This window comes from Pangasianodon hypophthalmus, chromosome 17 (genome assembly GCF_027358585.1).
Source record: "Pangasianodon hypophthalmus isolate fPanHyp1 chromosome 17, fPanHyp1.pri, whole genome shotgun sequence".
Lineage (NCBI taxonomy): Eukaryota > Metazoa > Chordata > Actinopteri > Siluriformes > Pangasiidae > Pangasianodon > Pangasianodon hypophthalmus.
This window is the reverse complement of record NC_069726.1, coordinates 1,092,185-1,117,642: the sequence shown is the minus strand read 5'-3', so window position 1 is coordinate 1,117,642 and position 25,458 is coordinate 1,092,185. Positions and strand designations below refer to the sequence as shown.

Below are 25,458 nucleotides of genomic sequence, written 5' to 3'. Positions count from 1 at the left end.
TTGATTCTTTGACTCTCTGACTGGTTGAATAATCAATCAACAGAACAGACCAGCCACGCTGTGACTGTTTTTTTTTTTTTTTTAACCATAAATACTCATGGATTTTTTTTAAATAAATGTGGAAAACACACCTCAGACCACATCAGCACACTAATACACCCGTTTCAACCTGTAGCAGCGTAACTGATCCTGTGTTCAGCTGTGTTCATGTGAAGAACTAAGTTAATATATTTGCATTTGTACATGGTGTTTAAGCAATGAGAAGCATCATGCATGCTCAGACAACTTCCTTGCAAATAAAACTGGCTGTATTTGTGAACAGCTGATTTTAAAAGCTGATTTTGTAAAGTTGACTGCAATATCTCTTATACTGTATGTAAAATATTCTAAACTGCAATCTTGCAACACTGAAATACTTTTTTTTTTTTTTGCAATCTGATCTAATAAATTTCGGATACACGAGTGTCTGTTTCTCCTCCAGTCTATTAAATGTGTTGTGTTTTATTCCTGTTTAATCCATGTGTTCATTTATTTTCTGAGAAGCTGTGCGTCTGTGCATTTATGTGTATTTCTTACTTATGGTCACTAGGTGGCAGTAGTAGGTAACTAAATAATTAGGTAGCTATTGATGTGCCTGATTCCGGGTGATGCTTTGTGAACTGAAGTGTACTTAAATGAACTCAAACATTAAGCAAATAAGTTACGTGTGAAAATATCCGTGTTGAAACGCGTGGAATTCTGAAAACTCTTGTCAATCGTGCTAACTATCTCGGAACGTTATGTACTTGCATTTCAAACAGACAACTTAACGTTAGCCAACAACTTTCGGACTTCATTCTCTTCAGTTGGTCCTTTAAAAAATGTTTGCATTATATTTTGTTAAAATTATACCTGTTAAAATTCAATCTGACTGAAATAACTGAAATTTCATATTACAATATACGATGTTGTGTGTTAGCGAAGCAGATTTTTAATCAGGCGCATATGATAGCTACACAAAGGGTCCTACAGATGCCGGAAGTACAGGATCACATACGCCGGTTGTTGTTATTGTTGTAGCGTAGCTTCCTAATATCGGTATAATGATAGTTTTTTGTTGGTTTGATGTTTATAAATAAATGATGTTGTTTTCCGGAAGAGTTTAAGTCTGATTCTGATGGCATGTAGTACAGAAATATTCTGATGTAAAGTGGAATTAGCGAGCTAGCAGAGATTATACTGGAGAAAATGATTTCGCAGGTGTTTATTCTGTCATCAAAAGGCGACCATCTGATCTACAAAGACTGTATCCTGATCATTATTGGGTTTTTTTTGTGTGTTTCTGCAGGTTTTTAATCAAGAGAATAACTGGATGTTAATGTTAGAAGTTAATCTATGCTAGAGTGTGGATTAAAGTTGTGCATGTTTAAGAAAATTGTAATAATAATGTACTTAAACATATATAACATTTCCTTTATATAAAGCTTTTCAAAATATATGATACTCCCCAGTCTATTTTAAGAATCTTGGTCAAATACATACCTTACCACCTTGGTGTCATTTGATTTAACATTGATTTAACAAATAAACTCAAGTTTATTTATCATTTCCACGTTATATCAAGACAGTTATAGATTGAAAGTGCTTACATACACACAAAACACATAAAGGGACAAAAGAGCGGAGAGAGAGAAAAAACTGGCATACGTAGACAAAGTACTACACTCAGTAAGGTGTAAAGTGACCAGCTAACAGTGCAAAGACTATATAAAGTGACTCAGTGACACAACTCTGTTGTCACATCAGGATGATTGATGTGAAAGCCCAATCTTTTTCAGTCCTTTAACGATTTTGAGAAAATGATTCATGTGTTCATGTCAGAACACTGCTGCCAGATTGCTCACACCGTTCCTCCAGTCCTCACTCCTCGCTTCACTTCACCTGCTCACAGATTATTTTAGAGTTCAGTTTAAGGGTCAGCTCTTGATTTCGACTGCACAGAGATCCTTGAGATCTTCCTCATAAAGTTACTTGGCTGTTCCAAGTTCACAGTTAAAACTCAGAGGTGAGAGGTGTGTTGTGTTTGCCGTCTCTGCACCTCCTACAGCTATCATACAGCAGCGTCCATTTCAGAATGAAAATCTCGTTTAAAAACCTACTCGAACATGCTGAACTTTATATCAGGGTAGGAAGGTGGTAATCTGACGCATTTGTTGGTGTTTGTTTGGCTGGCTGTTTTATACATTGTTTTATTTGTATTGTTTTGTGTGCTATTTCATTTTATTCGATGTACATCACTTTGGTCAGGGCAAGTTGCTTTAAATGGCCTTTATAAATAAATTTTACTTACTAAACAATCAGTGATGTATACACAAATAAATTGTGTGTATGTTCAGGTATCTGTGTGTATGTGTGTGTTTGTGTATTTGCTTAACACTCATTGAGTCCGTGGTGAAGTTGAAAAAGACTCCATGAGCACGTTTTATGAGATGGTGTCGTCTCTGAGCGGAGATCAGCCTCCTGTAGTCATGGTAGGTTTTTATTAAATGATTATTAAATTTATTCCTGATGATGGTGTAGAGTAATTGTTCTGTGTCTCTGTGCTCTCTAGAGTCACAAAGGTGTGAACTTTATTCACATCCGACACGCTGGACTTTACTGGGTCGTGTCTACGAAGACGGATCCTTCTCCGTTCACTGTTGTCGAGTTTCTTAACAGGTAAGCGACAGAATGGCGTCCGTATTCATCTCGATACTCATCACTGTATCAACACCTGTCACGTCGCTGTGGAGTTTCTGCCTCTGTATGGTGTGTGTGTCGTTTTGATTAAGTACGCTTGTGTTGCTGTGATGTGTCTCGTGCAGGCTTGTCGCTCTAATTAAGGATTACTGCGGCAGTGTGTGTGAGAAAACCGTCCGCATGAACTTCGCTCTGATCTACGAGCTCCTGGACGAGATGGTGGTGAGTCATACACACACTTTTATTTTTTATCTCTTGTAAATAGCGTTAATTATGTATTAACATCATCCAAATATAATGCAAAGCTATAACTGAGTGTAAAAGGTGACAGAGAATGAAATATCGCTAATTCTAGTATTGGAAATGAAATGTACATATATATTTATTGAATTATTTGTTTGTTTCTTTCTTTCTCAGGATTACGGCTACATCCAGACAACCTCCATGGACATCCTGAAGAACTTTATTCAGACTGAGCCGGTCGCCTCCAAACCCTTCAGTCTGTTCGACCTCAGCAACGTCGCTCTCGTGAGAGTTAATCATCCAGAAAATACAGTCTGACTGCATACCTGTTAGTTATAGTAAAGAGGATTAAAGGTGTGTGTGTGTGTGTGTGTGTGTGTGTGTGTGTGCTGCAGTTCGGGGCAGAGACGCAGCAGAGTAAAGTGGCTCCCAGCGCCGCCGCAGCCCGACCCATCATGTCGTCTCACAGTGGAGAGGTACCACACTCGCTCACTCTTCCATCCACTCACTCACTCACACACTCTCTCTCTCTCTCTCTCTCTCACTCACTCACTCACTCATTCACACACTCACTCTTCCGTCCACTCACTCTCTCACTCACTCTCTCACTCACACACTCTCTCACTCACTCACTCACTCACTCACTCATCCATCCATTCACTCACTCACTCTTCCATCCACTCACTCTCTCACTCACTCTCTCACTCACACACTCTCTCACTCGCTCACTCTCTCACTGACTCACTCACTCACTCTCTCACTCACTCGCTCGCTCACTCACTCACTCTTCCGTCCACTCACTCTCTCACTCACTCACTCACTCACTCTTCCATCCATTCACTCACACACTCTTCCGTCCACTCACTCTCTCACTCACTCTCTCACTCACACACTCTCTCACTCACGCACTCTCTCACTCACTCACTCATCCATCCATTCACTCACTCACTCTTCCGTCCACTCACTCTCTCACTCACTCTCTCACTCACACACTCTCTCACTCGCTCACTCTCTCACTGACTCACTCACTCACTCACTCGCTCGCTCACTCACTCACTCTTCCGTCCACTCACTCTCTCACTCACTCTCTCACTCACACTCTCTCACTCACTCATTCACTCACTCACTCACTCACTGTCTCACTCACTCTCTCACTCACACACTCTCTCACTCACTCTCTCACTCTCTCACTCACTCACTCATCCATCCATTCACTCACTCACTCTTCCGTCCACTCACTCACTCACTCTCTCACTCACACACTCTCTCACTCAATCACTCATCCATCCATTCACTCACTCTCTCACTCACTCATTCACTCACTCACTCACTCATCCATCCATTCACTCACTCTCTCACTCACTCACTCACTCACTCATCCATCCATTCACTCACTCTTCCGTCCACTCACTCACGCACTCACTAACTCTTCCATCCATCCATCCATTCATTCATTCATTCCCTCACTCATCCATCCATTCACTCACTCAGTCACTCTTCCGTCCACTCACTCATTCATTCACTCACTCTCTCACTCACTCATCCACTCATCCATTCATTCACTCTCTCACGCACTCACTCACTCACTCATCCATCCATTAACTCACTTACACAATCACTCACTCACTCACTCTTTCGTCCACTCACTCACTCACTCACTCATTCATTTGCTCACTCGCTCACTCACTCACTCACTTATCCACTCATTCATTCATTCACTCACTCATCCATCCATTCACTCACTCACTCTTCTGTCCACTCACTTATTCATTCACTCACTCGCTCACTCATCCACTCACCCACCCACTCACTCATTCACTCACTCACTACATTTAGTGATCCATTTATTAACTCAATTTATGTGATTAATTTATTCACTAGTTAACATTGTCATGATCTTTTTATTCTGTCATTCAGTCATTTATTTAATTCACTGTATGATTATTTCAGTAATTAATTAATTTAATATTTAATATACTGATTTATTTTTTGTAATTCAGTCATCTCCCTCTCTCTATCTCTCCCTCACTCTTTCCCCATCTCTCCCCTTCCCTCTCTCTCTCCCTCTTGCATTGTTGTGTGTGTATGTGTGTGTGTGTGTGTGTGTGTAGGGAGGTAAGAATGAGATCTTTGTGGACGTGGTGGAGAGACTCTCAGTGGTTATTGGCTCTAATGTGAGTGCTTCAGTTTTTATTACATGAAAATAACATTACATGTAAAAAGACAGCTTTTCTCAGTTTCTGTAATTAACAGGAACAATTAATATATATATATATATTGGGAAGTTTTTGGATTTTGGGAAATTCATACTGATCATCACTGAGACACTTTGTGTGTGTGTGTGTGTGTTTGTGTTTGTGTGTGTGTGTGTGTGTGTGTGTGTGTGTGTGTGTCTGTGTGTGTGTGTAGGGGGTCGTGATGAAAGCAGATGTGGAGGGAGAGATCAGAGTCAAGTGCTATCTTCCCTCATGTTCAGGTACAATAAAACTGATTTAACTCTATCGGCTGTGTTCCAATACTGTGTTAAACTCACACTTGATGATTTATAGACTAAAATAAAACCATTTTAAAAGCCGATCCATTATTTAATCGTCTCAAGTGAAACTTGTTAATGAGAATTCATTTACCCATGAAGCTTTGCTGCAATCTGACTCCACTTCTTTTTTCTTTTTTACAAAGGTGGTTTATAAAGTGTTTATAAATGTGCTTTCATGACCAATAAAGATTTAAAATTTCAATTTAAACAAATGAAACTTTATGATGGTATTCTGCTAGCTAGGCTGTAAGCTAGCTAATCGCCGCAGTAGCTACTTAGCACGCTAGGAAATACAGGGTTTAGAGAACATAAACAGCGTATAGGTCGTAGTTGTGCTGATATTATGATTAAAAATAGAAGCTTAATATCTTATTTTATGAATCTGTTCACTAGTTAGCTATTAAACAAATCCGCATGTCTCACCTGACACTTTCCTCTCACCTGTGTGTGTTGTGTAGAGATGAGGATCGGCCTGAACGAGGAGTTTAGCATCGGGAAGTCTCAGCTCAGAGGTAAGAGTCCTCACCATCTTCATTTACACCTTTATTTATCTGTATTTAACTCCTCACCTCCTCCACCTGGTTTTTAATACGACTCTGTGACAGAACACAGTGTAGCGTATCGCCGTACTGAAATACTACACCATCTACACTACACGCCATTTTAACAAATATTTATAAACTAAACGCTGACAAAATACAAAGACACGCACGGTAACTGTGGTACTATTAATACTATTAATATAATTTCTTATGTTGTTACACAATATTAATCATTTTATTTAAAAAACTTTAAACAAGACACTACAGGTGTTTTCCACCTTTTTTTCCAGTTGATTTACTGATATTGTTACAGCATAGCAGTTTGTTGATGCTAATTTAATACCATATGCTGTACAACTAACTAACTAAAGAAATAAATATCATATAATTATGTATAAGTATATATATTGCATCATTTTGACATCATTTTTTGATATGAAATCTGCACACAATAGCACACAAATAAGCCCCAAAGTTATCAACCTATTGAGAGAATACTTTATAATATCCTCATAGTAAGTTGTTTTGGATTTTGAATATTTTGAGACAAAGGGATTAAAAGTGTTCACTGTTCTATAATTTCTCAGGCACTAGTATGTGGTTTTTAAGGTTAATAAAAGAAAAAAAATGAACGTTCTCCATTCTGCTCAGGTGATATATGATGAAATGTGATCGTACCAAGTGGGCGGAGCTAAGAGTTCTTCAAAGTTGCTGACTTTCAGATAAAGTAATAAAGTAAAGACACAAGCAGACAAAAACTCTTTGACTTGTTAATTACTGAAGTGTAATAAGAGACATGTTAGAGATGCAGTTTACACTGTTTGCTGTGTCTCACCTTAAAATAATAAATGCTCTGTCTTCTTTCTTCTTGCTTTCTGTCTGTCTCTCTTTTTGTCTTTTTCATCTCTCTCTCTCTCTCTCTCTCTCTCTCTGTGTCTGTGTGTGTCAGGTTACGGGGCAGCCGTGCGGGTGGACGAGTGCAGTTTTCACCAGGCCGTGAAGCTCGATGAGTTTGATACGTACAGGATTTTAAAAATTTGCCCCAGCCAAGGAGAGGTAAAGGCAAGCACACACACACGCACACACACTTACTTTCACCTCATTGTTATTAATTAACCATTTATCCAGGTTTTATGTTACATTTCCAACACTCCGTCTACCAGTTCTCATCAGGCGCCATTTTGTTTATCGCCGAATCACCCTGGCTGTGTCTAATTGTGTGTTATCATCTCTAGCACTCTGTCTATTCACAATCACTCACTCACTCGTGTCTCAGCTTAGATAAATAAACTCCAGACGTAGTAATTACACTAAAATAATGCGTGAGTGTGTGTGTGTGTGTGTGTGTGTGTGTGCGTGTCTGTCTTAGCAAACCCTGATGCAGTACCAGCTGAGTGATGAGCTGCCATGTCCTCCTCCGTTCCGTCTCTTCCCCACGGTGGAAAAGGATTATGGGAGCAGGTAAATCATTCCACATAACAACACTTAAATAAAAACTTATACAACACAGAAACATCACAGAAGAGCACAGGTGTGTGTTGAAAGTGTGTGTGTACAACAAGACGAAGATGATGCACTCAACATGGACGATCACAGATTTTCGCAAAGAACGACGGCTAAGCGTCTAACAGCCACGACAAATCTTTAGTGGTTACTATGGCAACGTCCCAAATCACATCCTATCGTGTTCATCAGAAGGCATTAATAAACTTATTGTATTTGGATGTAATTGGCTGAGATTCTCTCACATAGACTGTTCAGATATTTCCTTAAAATGGATAATTAATTGAATATTCTTCATCTCTTCTCTCAGGTTGTTGATTTTCCTCAAACTGCGCTGCGATTTGCCGCCTAAAAGGTGCGTTATAGCGCTGTGTATGTGTTATACGTGTTCACAGAGCCACTCTGATCAGCTTATGTGCTTCATTTCCACTGATTATTCCATCACAGTCAGTCATATATTTATTCTGTTTCACAGCGCTGCTATAAATGTTTCAGTGACGGTTCCTGTGCCCAAGGGTTCTCTGAGGTACGGAGAAGGAGAAAAATGTCACGTCTTCATATCACCGCATTTCTCATTGTTGTACAGATGAAGGAAATGACACAATACTCATCCCTTTACTGAAACATATATAACCGATATCTCCATCTCTCTCTCTCTCTCTCTCTCTCCCTCTCTCTCTCTGTCTCTCAGTCTCTCTCAGGAGTTGAGTAGTCCTGACCAGACGGCCGAGCTTCGGCCCAAACACAAATCCGTGGTGTGGGAAATCCCACGATTCCCTGGAGGAGCTCAGCTCTCGGCTCTCTTTAAGGTGAGCGCTACATCTTTATTACCTGTTCATGAGTATCATACAGGCATTTCTGAATGCTCAGGTACGAACACTGAAGACGCAAGCACTCGTTAAAATCCTAACTCTTCCTCTAGGTGGAGGTTCCCTGTCTTAGCTCCGCCTCTCTCATGGAGGTGGGGCCTGTCAGCATGAGCTTCGAGCTTCCCAAACACACGTGTACAGGGCTGCAGCTCCGGTTCGTGCGTCTGTCTCCGAACCAGCAGGGTCCGGCTCATCGCTGGGTCCGCTACGTCACACACTCCGATTCCTACACCATACGCATCTGATGAACACACTCACACACACACACACACTCACACACACACACACACACACCTGACGGTGTTTCAGTATTTCAGTAATTTCCTGTATATTGAGTCCACAAAATTGACATTATCATGAGTGTTCATTAAAGTTACTCTGTGATGCTGAGTATATATATGTAGATATATCTTTTTTTAAAATTAATATTATTATTTTGTATTATTTTGCTGTTTGTGATTTTCTTTATAAACCATCATCATGCTTTGTAAAAGTGCTGTATAAATTAAACAAATGATTATAAGGTCGTGTTGGTCGTGTAGGTGTGCACTGAGAGACTTAAACACACACACACACACACACACACACACACGCACACACACACACACACGCACACTCACCACGTGCTGTAAAGAAAGGATGATGGCTCCCTCTACTGGAGTGAAATTAAAAGACTTAAAAGCATTAAGAATAACAGAAGGAATGTAAACATCACCAGCAGTTAGATCTCTGTACAATAACATGAAATGAGATGGGAATGTTTTCCAGATGTGTCAATAAGTTACAGGAGTTATTATTATTTTTTTAATTGCTCTGATTTATTCCACATTTATATCATTTAGTATAGTATTTAGTGCAGCAGGTGATCAAGCCAGAGTAAGAAAACACAACAGGAAAAACACACTAATGAAAAGTCTTACTGCTGATCCGGGTTGCCAGATTGATGTGCTCAGGTGTGAAAGCTGTCCAAGTTCACTATAAATCCCCATAAACTGCACAACATCTCATTAAAGTGATTAAAATGTAGATATCTGGCAACCCTGCTGTAGAAGGAAATGAGCTCTGTCACTTTCGTGCTAATTTCTTTTCACATTTTTGTTCGTGAGAAAACTAACTGCAGATCAGCTGAAGTAAATCCGAGTGAGATGTTGAAGGGACAGTTAGTCGTTTGTTGTTTTCCTTCTCTCCGAGTGCAGCAGTGGTAGTTGGTATGCAAATGAGATCCACGCTTGGGTACCTTATAAATGCGCGGATGTGATTGGTTAGCTGCTGGCTGTCAGTCAACCGTAGTGGGCGTGTCCGGCGCGCGGTGTTTAGGTGCATTAGGTGTGTGTGTGTGTGTGTGTGTGTGTGTGTGGAAACTCTTGCGCGCGCGCTTGGCGTGTTTAATGAGTGCGGGACAATCATCGCGGGAGCGTTGCTTAACTTTCTCCAACTTTATTCACACACACACACACACGCGTGCGCACAGAGGGAACCTCATGCTGTGTACAAACTCGTGTGTGAGTGAGTGTGTGTGTGAGTGAGTGTGTGAGTGAGTGAGTGAGTGAGTGAGTGTGTGTGGGTGGGTGGGTGGCGTTTCTTCACTTGGGTGTCAGAGTCGCGTTATTTTTTTAAACCAAACTGACCCCCAGAGTTTGCTGTAATTTAGTTTTTATTCCTCTGTCGGTAGTGATGGCCGAGGCGGCGCAGCAGCTCCAGCCGCTGGACTCAGACCCGGATTTCGAGCCTTTTTGCCGGCCGCGATCATGCACCTGGCCGCTGCCCAGACCCGAGTCCTCTACGGCGGCTTCGGGAGCGGAAGCAGAGCCGCGGGACCTGGACTTCATGGGCGGTTTGAGCTTGGCTTTGCTGGAGGAGACAGAGACAGAGACGGAGGACAGGAAAGCGCACGGGTTTCGGTGCGATGAGGCGCGGCAGCAGCAGCAGCAGCAGCATCCGGCTCTGCCGGCCGCTCAGGTGCAACAGGTGCCGCAGCATCATCAGGTGCAGGTGCAGCCACTTTCATCCTCTTCATCCTCTACCTCCTCATCCTCATCCTCCACATCCTCGTCGTCGTCGTCGTCCGCGCAGAGGAAGAGCAGCTCGTGCCGGAGGAACGCCTGGGGCAACATGTCGTACGCGGACCTGATCACGCAGGCGATCGAGAGCTCACCGGAGAGACGCCTCACCCTGGCGCAGATCTACGAGTGGATGGTGAAGAGCGTCCCGTACTTCAAGGACAAGGGAGACAGCAACAGCTCAGCCGGCTGGAAGGTAAACACACACACACACACACACACACACACACACACACACAGAGTTGATGTCATCAGAGAGGATTTGGTTTGCTTTATTTTTCTTTACTGAAATTAGGCACGGATTCTCAAACTTTTTCATTTTGCAGCCAAGGAACCTCTAAAACAAACTCCACAGAGCCATCAGTGCACCTTTATTCCACACTCAAGGTTCAAGATGATTTAAATAGTGCAGTTTGTTTTATTTTGATTCTTTCTTATACTCTTTGTGATGTATGGTTGTAAGTTATTCTTGTACACTATTAGGAAAAAAAAAACAGTTACATGAAGAACAACAGATCTACACAGAACCCATAACTTATCAAAGAACCCTTGAAAGTTTCTATATCTTCCTTAAAGTGCTATAAACGGTCCTAAAATAGTTATAAAAATTAATGCATTAACTTCATTTCACAAACCCTCAATTTAAAAAAAGTGTAAATAATGTCAGGTTTATGTCAGCTAGCTGTTTTAGTTTAGTTTTTTTCTGTTTATTGGACACAAAGTGATTTCATTCTCCCTTTAGCACAGTGTTACTGGTTGGCGGCTGTGTGTGTGTGTGTGTGTAAAATTCCAGAATTAAAAAAACTGCATATTAATAAATAAGCTGGAAGGTCATGTGCTCAGTACGCGACAGGGACGTTATGTCAATGCATCGTGAATTGTGATGAATTGTGCTGCGATCAGAATGTGGTTCTTTGCACTTGGAGGAAAAGTGTGAAGTGATGATGAGTTGACTGAGAGGAGTTGGAGCTCCAGACACACCTGAGCAGGTCAGAAAGCCGAGGTCACACACAGTTTGGTGATTTCCCCGCTCTGACATATGACTAATCCTGATAAATAAGTGGTGTGTTGAATTAAGTGTCTTTACTTGGGGAAATCACCTGAGTTAAAATATTCTGTCATATTAACAGCATTTTAATACCTTATAAATTTATACTGTTTTTAATTTACTGAGCTTTACATTAAACCCAATAAATAATTAACCAGTCAATTAGACTTATAACGAGTAGTGATTAACTCTGGTTCCGGTTAGAGCATCACACACCGTAAACACCCTGCGTCTGTCCGTGGTCATGAGCAAGGAGCACTAACCCTCCAAACTCCAACCTAAATCATCACACAGTGAGCTTAGATTCATGTCAAAAAAACAACTTATCTATAGTCCTTATCTTTTTCTAAGTAAGTGAATGACACAGTGCACTTTTTACCCATTTATAGTTACATTTAATGTCATGGGACATCCATGAAACAAGTTAGTTCCTGTCCTTACTTATCTTATAGCCGCTATAAACAGTCATTCCCTCACCAGCCTCTCTTTCTTCTCTCTCGTGAAGTTAAACTCAGCTTGTCGTCTTTTTTGTTACAGAGAAACTACAAACTTCTCTGTCCTGAAGATGTCAGAAAACTTAGTTACAAAGACACTGTAGACTCTTTTGAGAAATGATAAATAAATGTCTCCTTACAAAAGACTTCACCATATCAGCGTTTGTTTGATAAAATATTAAAATCAGAGCATTAATATAAACCTGTGATTTATGTTGAAACCCTCTGATTCGTGGATTCCACCGCGCTGTGGCATTAAACACACCAAATCAAAAGAGAGTCAATAGCGAGTAATGTTTCTCCGATTGTTCATCTTAGCCTATTTGTTCACTGAGCAGCTATGAATGAAAAATAAATACCCCGGACATATAATCGTCTCGTTCCGGACATCCCGGGATTCGGATTTGTCCACTCAGACATTGCTGGAACAGAAGCAGAGCTCCAACACCTCCCTGATCCCAGGTGAACTCTTGAGTGACGTGTGTGACTGTACACTGTGGGAGAAGTGGAGCCCCTGAGTACGCAGTCAGAGATCATGGTTTTGGAGTTTCTTGAGTGAGGGCTCATTCACACACACACACACACACACACACACACACACACACACACACACACACATGTCCTCGCCGTATAAAGCTGAACGGAAGTGTGGGGTTATTTGAGGTGACATGAAAACGTCCTGATGCTGGCAGAAGGTGCAGTGCTTTTTCACTATGAGTAATGCAGGAAAAGAAGGTGACATACAGAGATGTACACTCTCGCTCTTTCTCTCTCTCTCTGTGTGTGTGTGTGTGTGTGTGTGTGTGTGTGTAAAGGTTTCAGTGAGTGAGTCATTCTTGTGCGGCTTAACATTAACTTCTCTTGACCAGACACACTCCATTCACACACCACACACCTGAAAACATTCTCATATTCAAGCATTTCAATTCAAAATTCATTAAATTATGTGTAATATAAACATATTAAGCTGTATGTGTGTGTGTGTGTGTGTGTGTGTGTGTGTGTGTGTGTGTGTGTGTGTGTGTGTGTGCGTGTGTGAGTGAGTGTGACTGTGTGTGTGAGTTTAGCGGCCATTCCTGTGCGTGGTAATAAAATACCAAAACTCTCATGACATCATCACACCCGCTTGGCATCTCGCTTCTGTTTTCGGAAACCTGCCTCTGTGTGTGTGTGTGTGTGTGTGTGTGTGTGTGTGTGTGTGTGTGGACTGTCACTCTTATTTCATATTCGTATATTGTTGTGTCAGGTTTCTTTTATTTTCTTTCCATTGCTTTCTTTCTTTCTTCCTTTCTTTCTTGCTCTCTCTCAGTCGTTTGCATGTTGAACTGTGGTCTTGGTTCTCAGCAGATGAATCTCATTATTCTTTGAAGTTTGCAGCACTTTAACCTCTCACCTACTCTAAAGCAACACACACACACACACACACACACACACACACACTCTCTCTCTCTCTCTCTCTCTCTCTCTCTCATAAGGGGCAGATGTTTGCAGTCATTAGATGATCAGATCATCTGATGATGGAGTCAAACTGGGACTGTGTGACACTGTGTGTGTGTGTGTGTGTGTGTGTGTGTGTGTGCACGCATGTGGTCACTGATACTCAAACACTAGATGACGGTGGCTGACCTTGACTGGTTTTGTGTGTGTGTGTGTGTGTGTGTGTTAACTCATTGACTCAGTGTGTGATGTGTTATCATCCCTACTCTACATTGGCTCTCAGCCAATCAGAAGACTTCATACAGACTGGGAAATAAATGTATGAATGAAGATATAGTGGAGCTTCCAGCTTTCTGATAATATTAAAACTTTTAGAGGTCTGTCACAAGGGGGTGTGGCCTAGTGGGCGGAGTCATACTGTGCTGAAATAAGAAGTCATTTCAGTGTGTTAATCATGACGATCCTCTGTGATGGACCTTTGAGTACTCTGTGCTGGTTACAGTGTTGAGGTTTCAGGGTTCTGTAGACAATTTCAGCTCCTGCATTCTGATTTCTGTAATAAATATTTACTAAAAAATAAATAAATAATAATCACCTTTGCATGATTTAGGAACGTTTCTGATGGACATGTTTGAGACTTCTGAACGTACCTGTAAAAGAACGCGGATGCAACTCTGACACTATCTGAAGAACCGTTTATTCAGATCAGTATCAGTGCAGCGCTCGTGGTTTCTCTGCTGATAATCTGTCTGGTCCGTCTATGTGCAGGTGTGCAGTGCACGATTAGCATCATGCAGATGTGCAGAGGGATCAAAGTGTCACACTCAGCTGTCTAAAAGGCACGTGAAACCCAAAACTCTTCTCAGAAATTGTTTATATCAGAAAAAAAAATCCCCAGTCAAAAATGTCAAGAGGAAGTTACGTGAGACGATGTGGAGCAGTCAGCAATCTTCACTCATCGTCATATAGCTTTCATCTTCACGCTGTACATCACCAGCTTCATACACACACACACACACACACACACACACACACACACACACACACTATTTAACTGTTAATGGAAGTGTGTGTTCAAGGTGTTCATTCAGTAATCCGTGATCCTTGTCCTGCTGGAGCTCATGATTAGTTGTGTCACTTTAATTTAGATTTAATGAAACAGAGCTAATTGATTATTTATTTATTTGTTTACTTATTTATTCTAATTACAGTTGTGTCGCACCATTAGTTTTTAAACACGGCTTGACAAATCTGTACGCTGGCCTATGTCGCTCAAATCATTCTAATCTCCAGGCTTGTGGGTGTGTCCTACCTTCAGTTTCCTGCCGGTTGCCATGGTTTCAGTTGCAATACATTGCAAGGTTGGCCATGCTATCTGGGTGGGAGGGGCCTACTCTCTCTCCCCTGTCAATCACAGCGACACTAGGCGCTCGTGGGCATCTGTGAGCTCATGTATGCAGAAGAGGGCAGATAGCGCTTTCCTCAGTGTGTGTTACGCCGCCCTGTGGTGCAGCAGGAGCAGAAGTTCAAAAAGATGCAGGTGGTGGCTTCAGGTGACTCAGAAGAAGCACGTGTTAATCTTCACCCTCCGTGGTTGGTAGCTGTTTTATGATGGGGAGAGCTGACTGCTGGGTGGTGATTGGGAAAAATTTTAAAAAGGGATTAATCCTGATGGTCAGCAATGATGGATTTTCCAGCAGCAACAGCTACATTACTCTTACGTTAGATTGCTCCACCTCAGGCACAAGATTAAAGCAAATCCCTCACTATAATTTAAGTGATGGAGAAAGAGTAGTTAAGTTTATTCTAAAAACTGATCATACACAAATTAGAGCTGGTTATTTGGGATATTAGTGAATCAGGGCTTTAGGAAGTGTCCTGATGCTGAGACTTTATAAACCCTCTTTTGGCTCCGTCTCAGATATATACGTGATGGTTCATGTATATGATTTTACTATTATACAGGATGTGATCTTTATATATTAATCTGTATTTAAGTTGAGACATGTGGCAGAGGTTTACTGCAGGGGTCTTTCGTAAGGGTCTGACATTTAGACCCTGCTAAACTGGAGGCTGTAAGCTTTCATTACCTGTTATCTACATTAGCATCGTCTCTCCAGTTTAAAAACTAACAAACCAAGCAAACCAAACACGCCTCACCCGATGGACTGCGTTTGGAGTAAAGGGTCATTATGGACATTGTGAACGTTTCCTCTTTATAGTAAAAGCAGTTATGGGCGTGAGGTAAAGGGATAAGTGTAAAATATGTCCTGAACCTTTGCCAACACTTCTTTGAAAGCAGCTGAAGCAGTCGGAGTTGGATGGGAATTCACCTTCTGCTCGATTCTGCATCAGTTATAAATAGTGGCGCTCGTTAGAGCCGCAGTGTTTTGTACACTTTCTCTGAAAGGAGGAAACGGGAGCGGATATTTAGAGCGATCAGTGCTAATAATGGGGTAACAATATGTATGTGTATGTGTGTGTGTATTCTGTATGTGGGTGTATATGTGTATGTTATTTTTATCAAGCGGAGCCTCGAGCTGTTTGACTCGATGACCTCTGGTTGTACAATCACACGTTTACAGGAATCTCGCAGCTGTACCAGGATAAAGCCGGAATAAACACACAGACTGGCTTTTTAGCAGTGTTTCCCAGCGTTTAATTCAGCGAAAGTCGAGGTAGGGTTAGTGTAAGAGTGAGTGTAGGTAGAGGTCGAGAAGATGTTTAGCCATGTTGTTGTTTGTCAGATTTATAACGATTTGAATGCTGATTTTACTGCGTCTGATGGCTGCCTGTCTTTTTCAGCAGAGAATGCGAAATACTTTCGAACCTCTTGAACTGAGCGTGACTTTATAGATGTCCATGACATTATTATTTTATCTGAATCCAACCCTTTCTCTAGGTATTTTTGTTTGTACCCGTTTGCGATATTTGAAGACCATGTTAAATTTTTGCCACAGAGTTCATTGTTTTCAGTTTCAGACTGTTTTTCTTCTTTCTCATTGTATATTTTTGTTATATTTTAAGTTACGTTCAGTACTTTTGGCACAAATTTAATTCCATAGACCACGACACCCATATGTGCTTCTTCCCCAAACTATTTTCAAAAAATTTGAAGCGTGCAATTGTATAGAACGTCTCTGTGTGCCGTAGCATTACAGTTTCCCTTCACTGGAATTAAGAGGCTGAAACCTGTTCCAGCATGACAGTGTGCACAAAGCGAGCTCCATGAAGACATGGTGTGTGAAGGTTGGAGTGGAAGAACTCGAGTGTCTTGCACAGAGCCCTGACCTCAACCCCACTGAACACCTTTGGGATGAACTGGAACACCGACTGAACCCCAGACCTCCTCGACATCCCAACATCAGCGCCTGACCTCACTAATGCTCTTGTAGCTGAATGAACACAAATCCCCACAGCCACGCTCCAACATCTAGTGGAAAGCTTCCCAGAAGAGTGGAGCTCATTATAACAGCAAACACACAGGGAATAAATCTGGAATGAGACATTCAACACGCACATATGGGTGTGATGGTCAGGGGTGCACAAACTTTTGGCCATATAGTATACACTAAAAGGTTCTTCTGACAAGTATAAACCCTGATTGGCATGATAATGATATTAGAATTTCTTACTAAATATTTCTGTAGATGTTAAATAAAAGTATTATTGATCTCAGCACTATTTGTTTTGCTGGCAGTTTGTTAGTAAACCTGTGGATCTTGTATATAGATACTGTGTATCACAGAAACATCTGCAAGTATCGTGATGATATTTTTGTCGTATATCCCAGCCGTACTTCCATGTTCATGAATGTGACCTGCATGAGAGTTCAGACTTTTTTTTTTAAGGTGTCCCGCCTGTTCCCGGTCCCGATTCTCACCTGCACTTGTGGAGGGTTTGAATTATCTTCTTTTCTTCAGCCATGCACTGGCTGTTTTTTTAATAAAATACTGTAGCATGATAAAATCATAAACTGTGATAAATCGTTAGATTATTTTCGTGAGTAATCAGCACTTGTTTGGTTGTGAATTGTTTGTTTTTATTACTTAATGAAGTGGATTTCCGGTGTGGAAACTGAACCCACTGGATACCGAAGGAATGAGTCACACACACAACACGCTAACAAAAGTGTGTGTGTGTGTGTGTGTGTGTGTGTGTGTGTGAGAGAGAGAGAGAGAAAAACAAACACATATGCGTTGCTGTTGAGGCAACAGGTGAGACAGACGGAGTGATGTGTAATGACAGATGTGAGAGAACGTGAGGCACACACTCGGGTGTGGTGTTTAATTCCAGCTCCTCCTTTCTCTTTGTCGTCTCCTGTATAGAAAATTAAACGTGTTTGACCCTGTGACCCCACGCCGCCGGGTTACGGAGCTGAAATCCACCCTGGTCTTTTTTAGACGGTCTTCAGATTCTCCGAGGGTTTGTCACTTTCTAGACTCAGGCATGTCAAAAGAGGATAAAAGTGAATATTTTTAGGCCTCACTTAAAAAGTTAAGTGCACTTCGTTTAAGGCACAATAACAGGAGGAAGAGAAGCGGGAGGTGTCGGAGGGGAAACGTCACACATCCTCCATTCCTGAGTCCTGCGCTCACTTCCCTCCATTAGACAACGATAAAGATGTCTTTTTCTTTAGAAATCATTTTTACATCACAGAGACGAGGTTTAGAGATTAATTAGTATTACATTTATCTGACCGGGTTGCAGTTAGTTGTTTTTACAAATGCAGTACAAATTTATTTTCAGCCGTGGTATCAATATTTTATTGAGAATCATGATGTTATCAGTATCAAAATCAGAATTTTGGTATCGTGTTAACCCCGATGAGGAGTGGTGTAAAGTCAGCTTTAATTAAATCATTACCTGAAATGATTTGTTTGCAGGTTTTTAGGGCTCCTCCTCCATCAGAATAGTGTTTATTGATTAAAGATAAATGAGAAGAATATTAATGAATGATTTATGGAGCCGTGTTAATGAGTGTTAGGTGTGTTAGATTCGCATACTGTGCATACCTGCTGCATGCCAGCCTTTGTAACCGTGAGTGTGTTTACTTTTTAGCTTACGTGTCTCTTTTGTGTGTGTGGAATGTGTGATTGAGTGTAACATCCGGCTCGCCTCATCGTCTCTGTGCCAACTGAGAACGAATATAATGCAAATGCATGCAGACACGACCTGTAGGGTTTTAAAATGAATCTAACATTCATCTAAAACTCAGAAGTCCACTAGACGATTAAAGACGATCCGACAAGTGGATAATTCAGCATTACAAACCAGGAAGCACTAATGGAGGAAAACAAGAATCAGTGAAACACAAATGAGAATTCAGGAAGTAGTTTTAAAAAATCTACTGCGTTTTATTGTGAAATGAAAGACCTCTGCTTCACTCATAAACTACTTTAGATGAAAACATCAGTTAATTAATAAATACGTAATAAAACACTCCACGTTACACTGTTCTAATAAAATAATTAACGAAGTGGTTTCACGTAACAGAATAACAGCACGTCCTCAAGTGTGTTATTCCTCTTATACAACAGCAATTTGCCAACGATTACTTTTTTTTAGTTCTTAAAGAATGACGTGTTGTGCTTTTTAGCTGTTTATAGTTACATGTAGTGTTGTGGAACGTCCACGGTACAAGTTAGTTCCTGTTGTCACTTACGTTATAGCAGCTATAAACAGTCATTCTCTCACAGCCTCTTTTTTTTCCCTCTTTCTTCATGTTACTAAGACAAAAAAAACCCACAGCTTGTTACAAGCGAGAAACCACGAAGGAGCGTAAACTCCTCTTTCCTGAAGATGTCAGAAAACATAAAGTTACAGCTTCACCTCCTTACAAACTCTCCTACTACACCTTACTTACTTACTATTATTACCTGCGCTTTTTTCATCTGATTATGTGGAGCGTCTGCTGTACACGTCCCAGTGAATGAGCTGTTACTATAGAAACGATAACATATTAGAACAAGTGCATTAATATAAAGCTGTACTAGTGTCAGAGCTGCTGTTATAGAGAATTAATCATATATAAGGGTTCGACAGGAAACGCTACAGCGGTTTAAATACGTATAAATCATTCACTCCTTGAACCGTCGTTGCTCAGAGAATGCACGGAGCAGTGTGTCTCTCTCACCACACATCCTCGCGTCTTTCTCTCACTCGACACGTCCCTTTTCCTTTAATGTTTAAAAAAAAACAGGAATTTTTTTTCATGGTGTGTCCAGCGGCTCCGGTGGAACCTTTGGGCTCAGGGTTATTTTTATTTCTGAACTTTTCCTGTAAAAACAGCGCAGCTCGTCTGCCACAATGAGCAATGATGTGTTTCCTGCTAAGTGACTGGAAAATACACACCATGTGTTAACAACCTCCTCCCTCCTGAAACACACACACACACACATACACACACACACACACACACACTGGACATAGAAACGAGGAGCACAGAGTTTAAGGGGAAAGCATGTTCAGTGTTATTACTAGAACACAAAGAACACGTTCACACGTTCATACGGTGTTATTGTGACCAAGAGGCCGAGCGGCCATCTATATTACCCATAATGCACATGGGCAGTGCTCTAGCTAACAATATCCTCATAATATTAACGTACGGTGGATTATCGCTTACTGGGAACATTAACAGTAGCACTATGAGGAACGCTATTCTGGTCAATTTTATGAATATTAAGGCATACATTAGTCCCTTATTTAAGTAATAAATACATAAATACTTAAATAAAACAAAACTTTGGCTGAGAGAAGTATAGGAAGAGGGCGAGGCTGGAAACACAATCATAAAACTCTTTTGTTTATTGGTCAGAAAAACACACCAGGATTCGATTTAAACAGATCAAACGCTACATATGTAAATGTAACATTAATGGAAGGAGTCTCCAGTGTCAGTGCTTTGTAACTGTCAGAGGTAAAGCTGTAACTTTAAGTTACAGACAAAAAAAGACAAAACTCTTTTCTATTTTTGCTTTTTTTGTCTTATTAATTTCGAGAGAGAGGAAAGAGAGGAAAGAGAGGCTGGTGAGGGAATGACTGTTTATAGCTGCTATAACGTAAGTGACAACAGGAGCTAACTTGTTTCAATGACATTCCACAACAATAAACGTAACTATAAATGGATAAAAAGTATGACATGTTGTTCTTTAATAAATAAAATAAAGTAAATCATTGGCAAATACCTGTGCTGTGGTAGGCGAGGAGTGAAAACAGTAAAAGTGTGATGAGCACACACGAGAGAGAAAAACAGGGGAGGGGGACGGGAGGAGTGTTTTCTTTTACTCTATGACTATACCACACACACACACACACACACACACACACACTCACACACACATGTACGTCTCTAGGGTTTTTACTTAGAGCACAACTTCCTGTACCATACACATGCACGTGTGGACGCAAAACCATAACACACACTATAGCGGTTTGTTTCCCATGGGTCCATTTCCACAGAGCACACACATGTTCTCTCTCTCTCCTTCTCTCTCACACACACACACATTCACAAACACACACACACACACATACACAACCTGAGGGTAACTTGGGCTCTTTTACCCTCGAGGGGGTCAGAAAACTCATCCCTGGTGTCAGTGTTTTTCTCACTGATGTGTGTTAAACCGTTGGCACACGTGCAGAGCGTTAAACTGTTTGTGTCTTCTTCATCCCGGGAAGTCTGTGTAAAAAATTATAAAAAATAAAACTAACATTTAATGTCATACAGTGTAAGAAATAAAAAACACTCGGGCCGAGAACTGAGCCCTGAGGAACACCAAAACACGGAAACGGAAACTAATTGCTGTCTGTCAGAGAGACAGGACCAGAGCCACTTCAACAACTGAAACTCCTCAAATATCAGACAAGATACACTTATAGCCTTTAGATTAGCACCATGCATGACCTCATTTATCACGCAAAATCTTTCAATAATTGTTCAAAGGAGCGTTTACACGAGAAATGTGCCGTCCATCAAAATGCAGTTTGTTGGGAAAAACGTCCGTATCCAATTGCTTGCTCATGGCTTTGCGTAAACTTCCATATAAGGAGACTCGCTCATGTGAACCTCGACTGATCGGCTTTAAATCGTGTAATTGTTGATGAGTTTCCATGATTTTATATCCGGATTACGCTCTCAAGTTTAAATCATTTATTTACATTACGCTCCAATTTAATGAACATTTTAAGAAACTCGTTCTGTCGCTCTTTCATATTAATAACCCATAAGAAAGTGATTCCAAAACAAATTCATAAATTAAGACGGTTAAGTCTAGAGTTTCAGTGATGACAAAGTAATGACACCCTATAAAAGGAGAAAGTGTTAGCGTGTGTTTATTGTAGCTGACGTGAAATTTTTAGTTCAGTTTTTCCACCAAAACATTTCCACAGAACTGTAATAACAGGTCGATGAACGAAGCTGATTGTTTCTGCTTAAACTGGTTTATTATTCAGTAGCTGAATAATAAACATCTGAATCACAAGCAGATTGTATTTGAACCCAGCGACTGGACCGTTACTCCGTCCTGGAGTCATCATGATGTGTAAACGGGTGTGTGTTAGATGTGTCGAGTGTTTTCGTGAGATTGATTACGGTGAAAATGCCGTAAATGTTTTATAGACAGACATGATCTGTTGATCTATTATCCTCATTTCCCTTTTGAAAGTGTTTCTGAAAATCTTTGACGCTGTAAAGTTATGTAGAATTGACTTATAAATATCGTATAAATAAACATTCATATTAAATTAAAATTCTCACAGACACCATTTCAGGTATTATAACCATTCAAATTCAGATCATTGATTTATTTCCACAGTGCCTCAGCGTCAAAGCTGGTGAGATATTATGAAGGATTATAGAGTGTTTTTGTCCCCCTGCTGAAAGCGGAGTATGTGTGTGTGTGTGTGTGTGTGTGTGTGTGTGTGTGTGTGTGAGATGTGGGAAAGCCGTGACGTGTGGAATCAGACGTGAGATAAGCCCTCATTCCCGTGACCTTGGCACGTCTGTTTGAACACAACCAGCTTAGTGAGAAACTCTCGGTTCCCGCCAGCGTTTCCTGTAATTCCCCATTCAGTGTGTTTCACGCAGATCTCACTGAAACACCACCGCTCTGTGTGTGTGTCTGTGTGTGTGTGTGTGTGTGTGTGTGTGTATTTGTCTGTGTGTGTATTTGTGTGTGTGTTTCTGTGTTGTCTGTGTGTCTGTGTTTGTGAATTTGTCTGTGTGTGTATCTGTGTGTCTGTATTTGTGTGTCTGTGTGTCTGTTTTTACCTGTGTGTCTGAGTGTGTGTCTGAGTGTGTGTCTGAGTGTGTGTCTGAGTGTGTGTCTGAGTGTGTGTCTGTGTGAATTTGTCTGTGTGTGTATCTGTGAATTTGTCTGTGTGTCTGTATTTACCTGTGTGTCTGTGTGTGTGTCTGTGTGTGTGTCTGTGTGTGTGTCTGTGTGTCTGTATTTACCTGTGTGTCTGTGTGTGTCTGTGTGTGTGTGTGAGTCTGTATTTACCTGTGTGTCTGTGTGTGTGTCTGTGTGTGTGTCTGTGTGTGTGTGTGAGTCTGTATTTACCTGTGTGTCTGTGTGTGTCTGTGTGTGTGTCTGTGTGTGTGTGAGTCTGTATTTACCTGTGTGTCTGTGTGTGTCTGTGTGTGTGTGTGAGTCTGTATTTACCTGTGTGTCTGTGTGTGTGTCTGTATTTACCTGTGTGTCTGTGTGTGTGTCTGTGTGTGTGTCTGTGTGTGTGTGAGTCTGTATTTACCTGTGTGTCTGTGTGTGTCTGTGTGTGTGTCTGTGTGTGTGTGAGTCTGTATTTACCTGTGTGTCTGTGTGTGTCTGTGTGTGTGTCTGTGTGTGTGTGAGTCTGTATTTACCTGTGTGTCTGTGTGTGTGTCTGAGTGTGTGTCTGTGAATTTGTCTGTGTGTCTGTTTGTGTGTCTCTGTCTGTCTGTCTTTGTTTTTTTCAATCTGTTTGTCTTTCTGACTTCAAATATCTGTCTCTCTGTTTGTTTATCTGTCTGATGGTGATGAAGATCATGACGATGACGATGATGAAGGTGATGATGATGATAATGATGATTATGACAATGGTGAAGGTGATGATGATGAAGGTGATGATGATGATGGAATGTAAACAAAAGCAGTAATGATTCATCACCTTTGAATCTCAGCTCATACTGGTGGAACAACTGAGTCACACCCTGTGTTTCTCTAACGGTGTGTGTGCGTGTGTGTGTGTGTGTGTGTGTGCATGTGTGTGTGTGTACGTGTGTGTGAGAGAGAGAGAGTGAGTAAGTGTACTGTATTCTTACACGTTTTTTGTGACTCCACCTTTCCTGCCCCACCTTCTTGTGGCCACATAACATAATGAAGAGATGTTTTTTGTGAGTGTGTGTGTGCGTGTGAGTGTGTGTGTGTGTGCGCGCGCGTGTGCGTCTGTTCACACTGTGTGGGTGTGCGTGTGTGTGTAGGGTGTGGTTTTAAATACAGTTATGAAAATATGATAAACCTCAGCGAGTGTCAAACCCACCTTGTGACTCTTTGACCTTTGTGTGTGCGTGCATGTGTGTATGTGTGTGTGTGTGTGTGTGTGTGTGTGATGGTCTGTGGGCACACACACTGTGACACATACATACAGTGACTATTATATAAACCATTGTGATTTATTGGAGACGTGATTAATCGGAGTTATTTTCATGCTGTATTTTTTTGTGATAGATGTGAGAGATTTCGCAATAATGATTAGCGATTAAATGATAAATCACGCAGCCTTAATATATTTATATATCACTATTAATTAATCATAAATAAACGATTCATATTGTCATTTTACACACATACACACACTTGTCATACAAGTGGTTAAAGCTGTTGACACAGTATCAGCCAGCCAAAAACTAGCACAAAGTTGATTGTACACACATATAAACACATAGCAACCATGGAAATGATACGGAATTATCCGGAACATCAACATTTACCTCAGATATGTTGTTAAATAACCAAAAAAAAGACTCAGAATAACTAGAATTACACTTGAATTACATGTTTTTACACTTAGCATCAATCCCTAACACAAATCCTACGGATTCGGCCATATTTGAGACATTTTTTGGTTTTTGGAAATTCCTCATAAAACAGCATACACCATAGCGTTTTTGTAGAACTGTAGAACAAGGCTAATGTTGCTAACAAGTGACAGAAATCTGTTTCACGTAAACTTATTAATTGTAGTATGTATGTGGAATGTTATGACGGCGGCCATTTTGGACGACTAGACTTGATTTTTTTTTTTTCCTGCATTGCACCCATTCACCCACCTCCTGAAGTTTTAAAAATTGGAGTTTAAACAGGAATTGATTCAGATATTAGTACATTTCTGTTTTAATCCTTGCTATTTTACATATTTATTTATTTATTTATAAATTGAGCTTAAGGAACTTAACTTTACATTAAATTAGCTTTGACACAGTAAAGCGATAAATCCAAATGATTTGCTCGAATGATTCCTCGAATCAATCCTGTGGCGCTTGTGGTGCGACGTTTCCTCCGTTCCCGACTCACGCCTTTGCTTCCTACCTGCAATTAGTTTTTCTTTACTGTTTGATGTAAAAATGGAAGAAAAACTTATAACCGCGTAGCTGTTGTATACGACTTCTCATTAAATGTCTATAGAGGCATTACGAAAAAACATAAAGTTCGGAAAGAAGTAGCAGAGATCGTTGGTGCCTTTTGGTAAGGGTGCGTAGCTAGTACAGTTAGCTCGCTTTGCTAATCCAGTCTGAGAATGAAGCTTGTACAGAGCCAAGGATGTAACATGTAAACCAACTTATATTCCGTACTGTTATTCATCAACTGAAAACGCTGGACAGGCCACGCCCTAGTAGTAGCGGTTGCTACATAGCCACAAGAGACAAACCACACGCGACGTTTGTCACTCGCTAGCGTGAGCATAGGCTAGTAATGTCACTTGAAGTAAGTCCATGAAGATTTTATTGTGTTTATTTACTT

At 40.8% G+C, this 25,458-nt stretch overlaps 2 protein-coding genes across 2 annotated transcripts in view; both read left to right on the top strand.

Moving 5' to 3' along the window:
- Window positions 1-646: 646 nt before the first annotated feature.
- Window positions 647-8,934, top strand: ap4m1 (adaptor related protein complex 4 subunit mu 1). The gene is made up of 15 exons (XM_053241404.1): window positions 647-1,285; window positions 2,425-2,510; window positions 2,591-2,697; window positions 2,844-2,940; window positions 3,136-3,246; window positions 3,357-3,437; window positions 5,073-5,135; window positions 5,371-5,437; window positions 5,956-6,009; window positions 6,989-7,095; window positions 7,409-7,500; window positions 7,853-7,897; window positions 8,018-8,068; window positions 8,234-8,351; window positions 8,465-8,934. The coding sequence occupies exons 1-15, from the start codon at window positions 1,228-1,230 to the stop codon at window positions 8,654-8,656; spliced, it is 1,329 nt and encodes a 442-aa protein (XP_053097379.1). The 5' UTR covers window positions 647-1,227; the 3' UTR covers window positions 8,657-8,934.
- A 556-nt stretch (window positions 8,935-9,490) lies between these two features.
- Window positions 9,491-25,458, top strand: part of foxo1b (forkhead box O1 b) — a 28,941-nt gene continuing 12,973 nt past the window's right edge. The window contains exon 1 of the mRNA XM_053241403.1: window positions 9,491-10,667. Within this exon, the coding sequence (XP_053097378.1) occupies window positions 10,086-10,667 (582 nt within the window). The 5' untranslated portion in view covers window positions 9,491-10,085. The remainder of the gene's footprint in view (window positions 10,668-25,458) is intronic.

Bases quoted from the DNA above. Each gene is read 5' to 3' on its own strand.
- ap4m1 (XM_053241404.1), top strand. From the start codon at position 1,228: ATGATTTCGCAGGTGTTTATTCTGTCATCAAAAGGCGACCATCTGATC. The intron at 6,010-6,988 runs GTAAGAGTCCTC...TGTGTGTGTCAG, and splicing joins CGGGAAGTCTCAGCTCAGAG to GTTACGGGGCAGCCGTGCGG. The intron at 8,069-8,233 runs GTACGGAGAAGG...TCTGTCTCTCAG, and splicing joins GTGCCCAAGGGTTCTCTGAG to TCTCTCTCAGGAGTTGAGTA.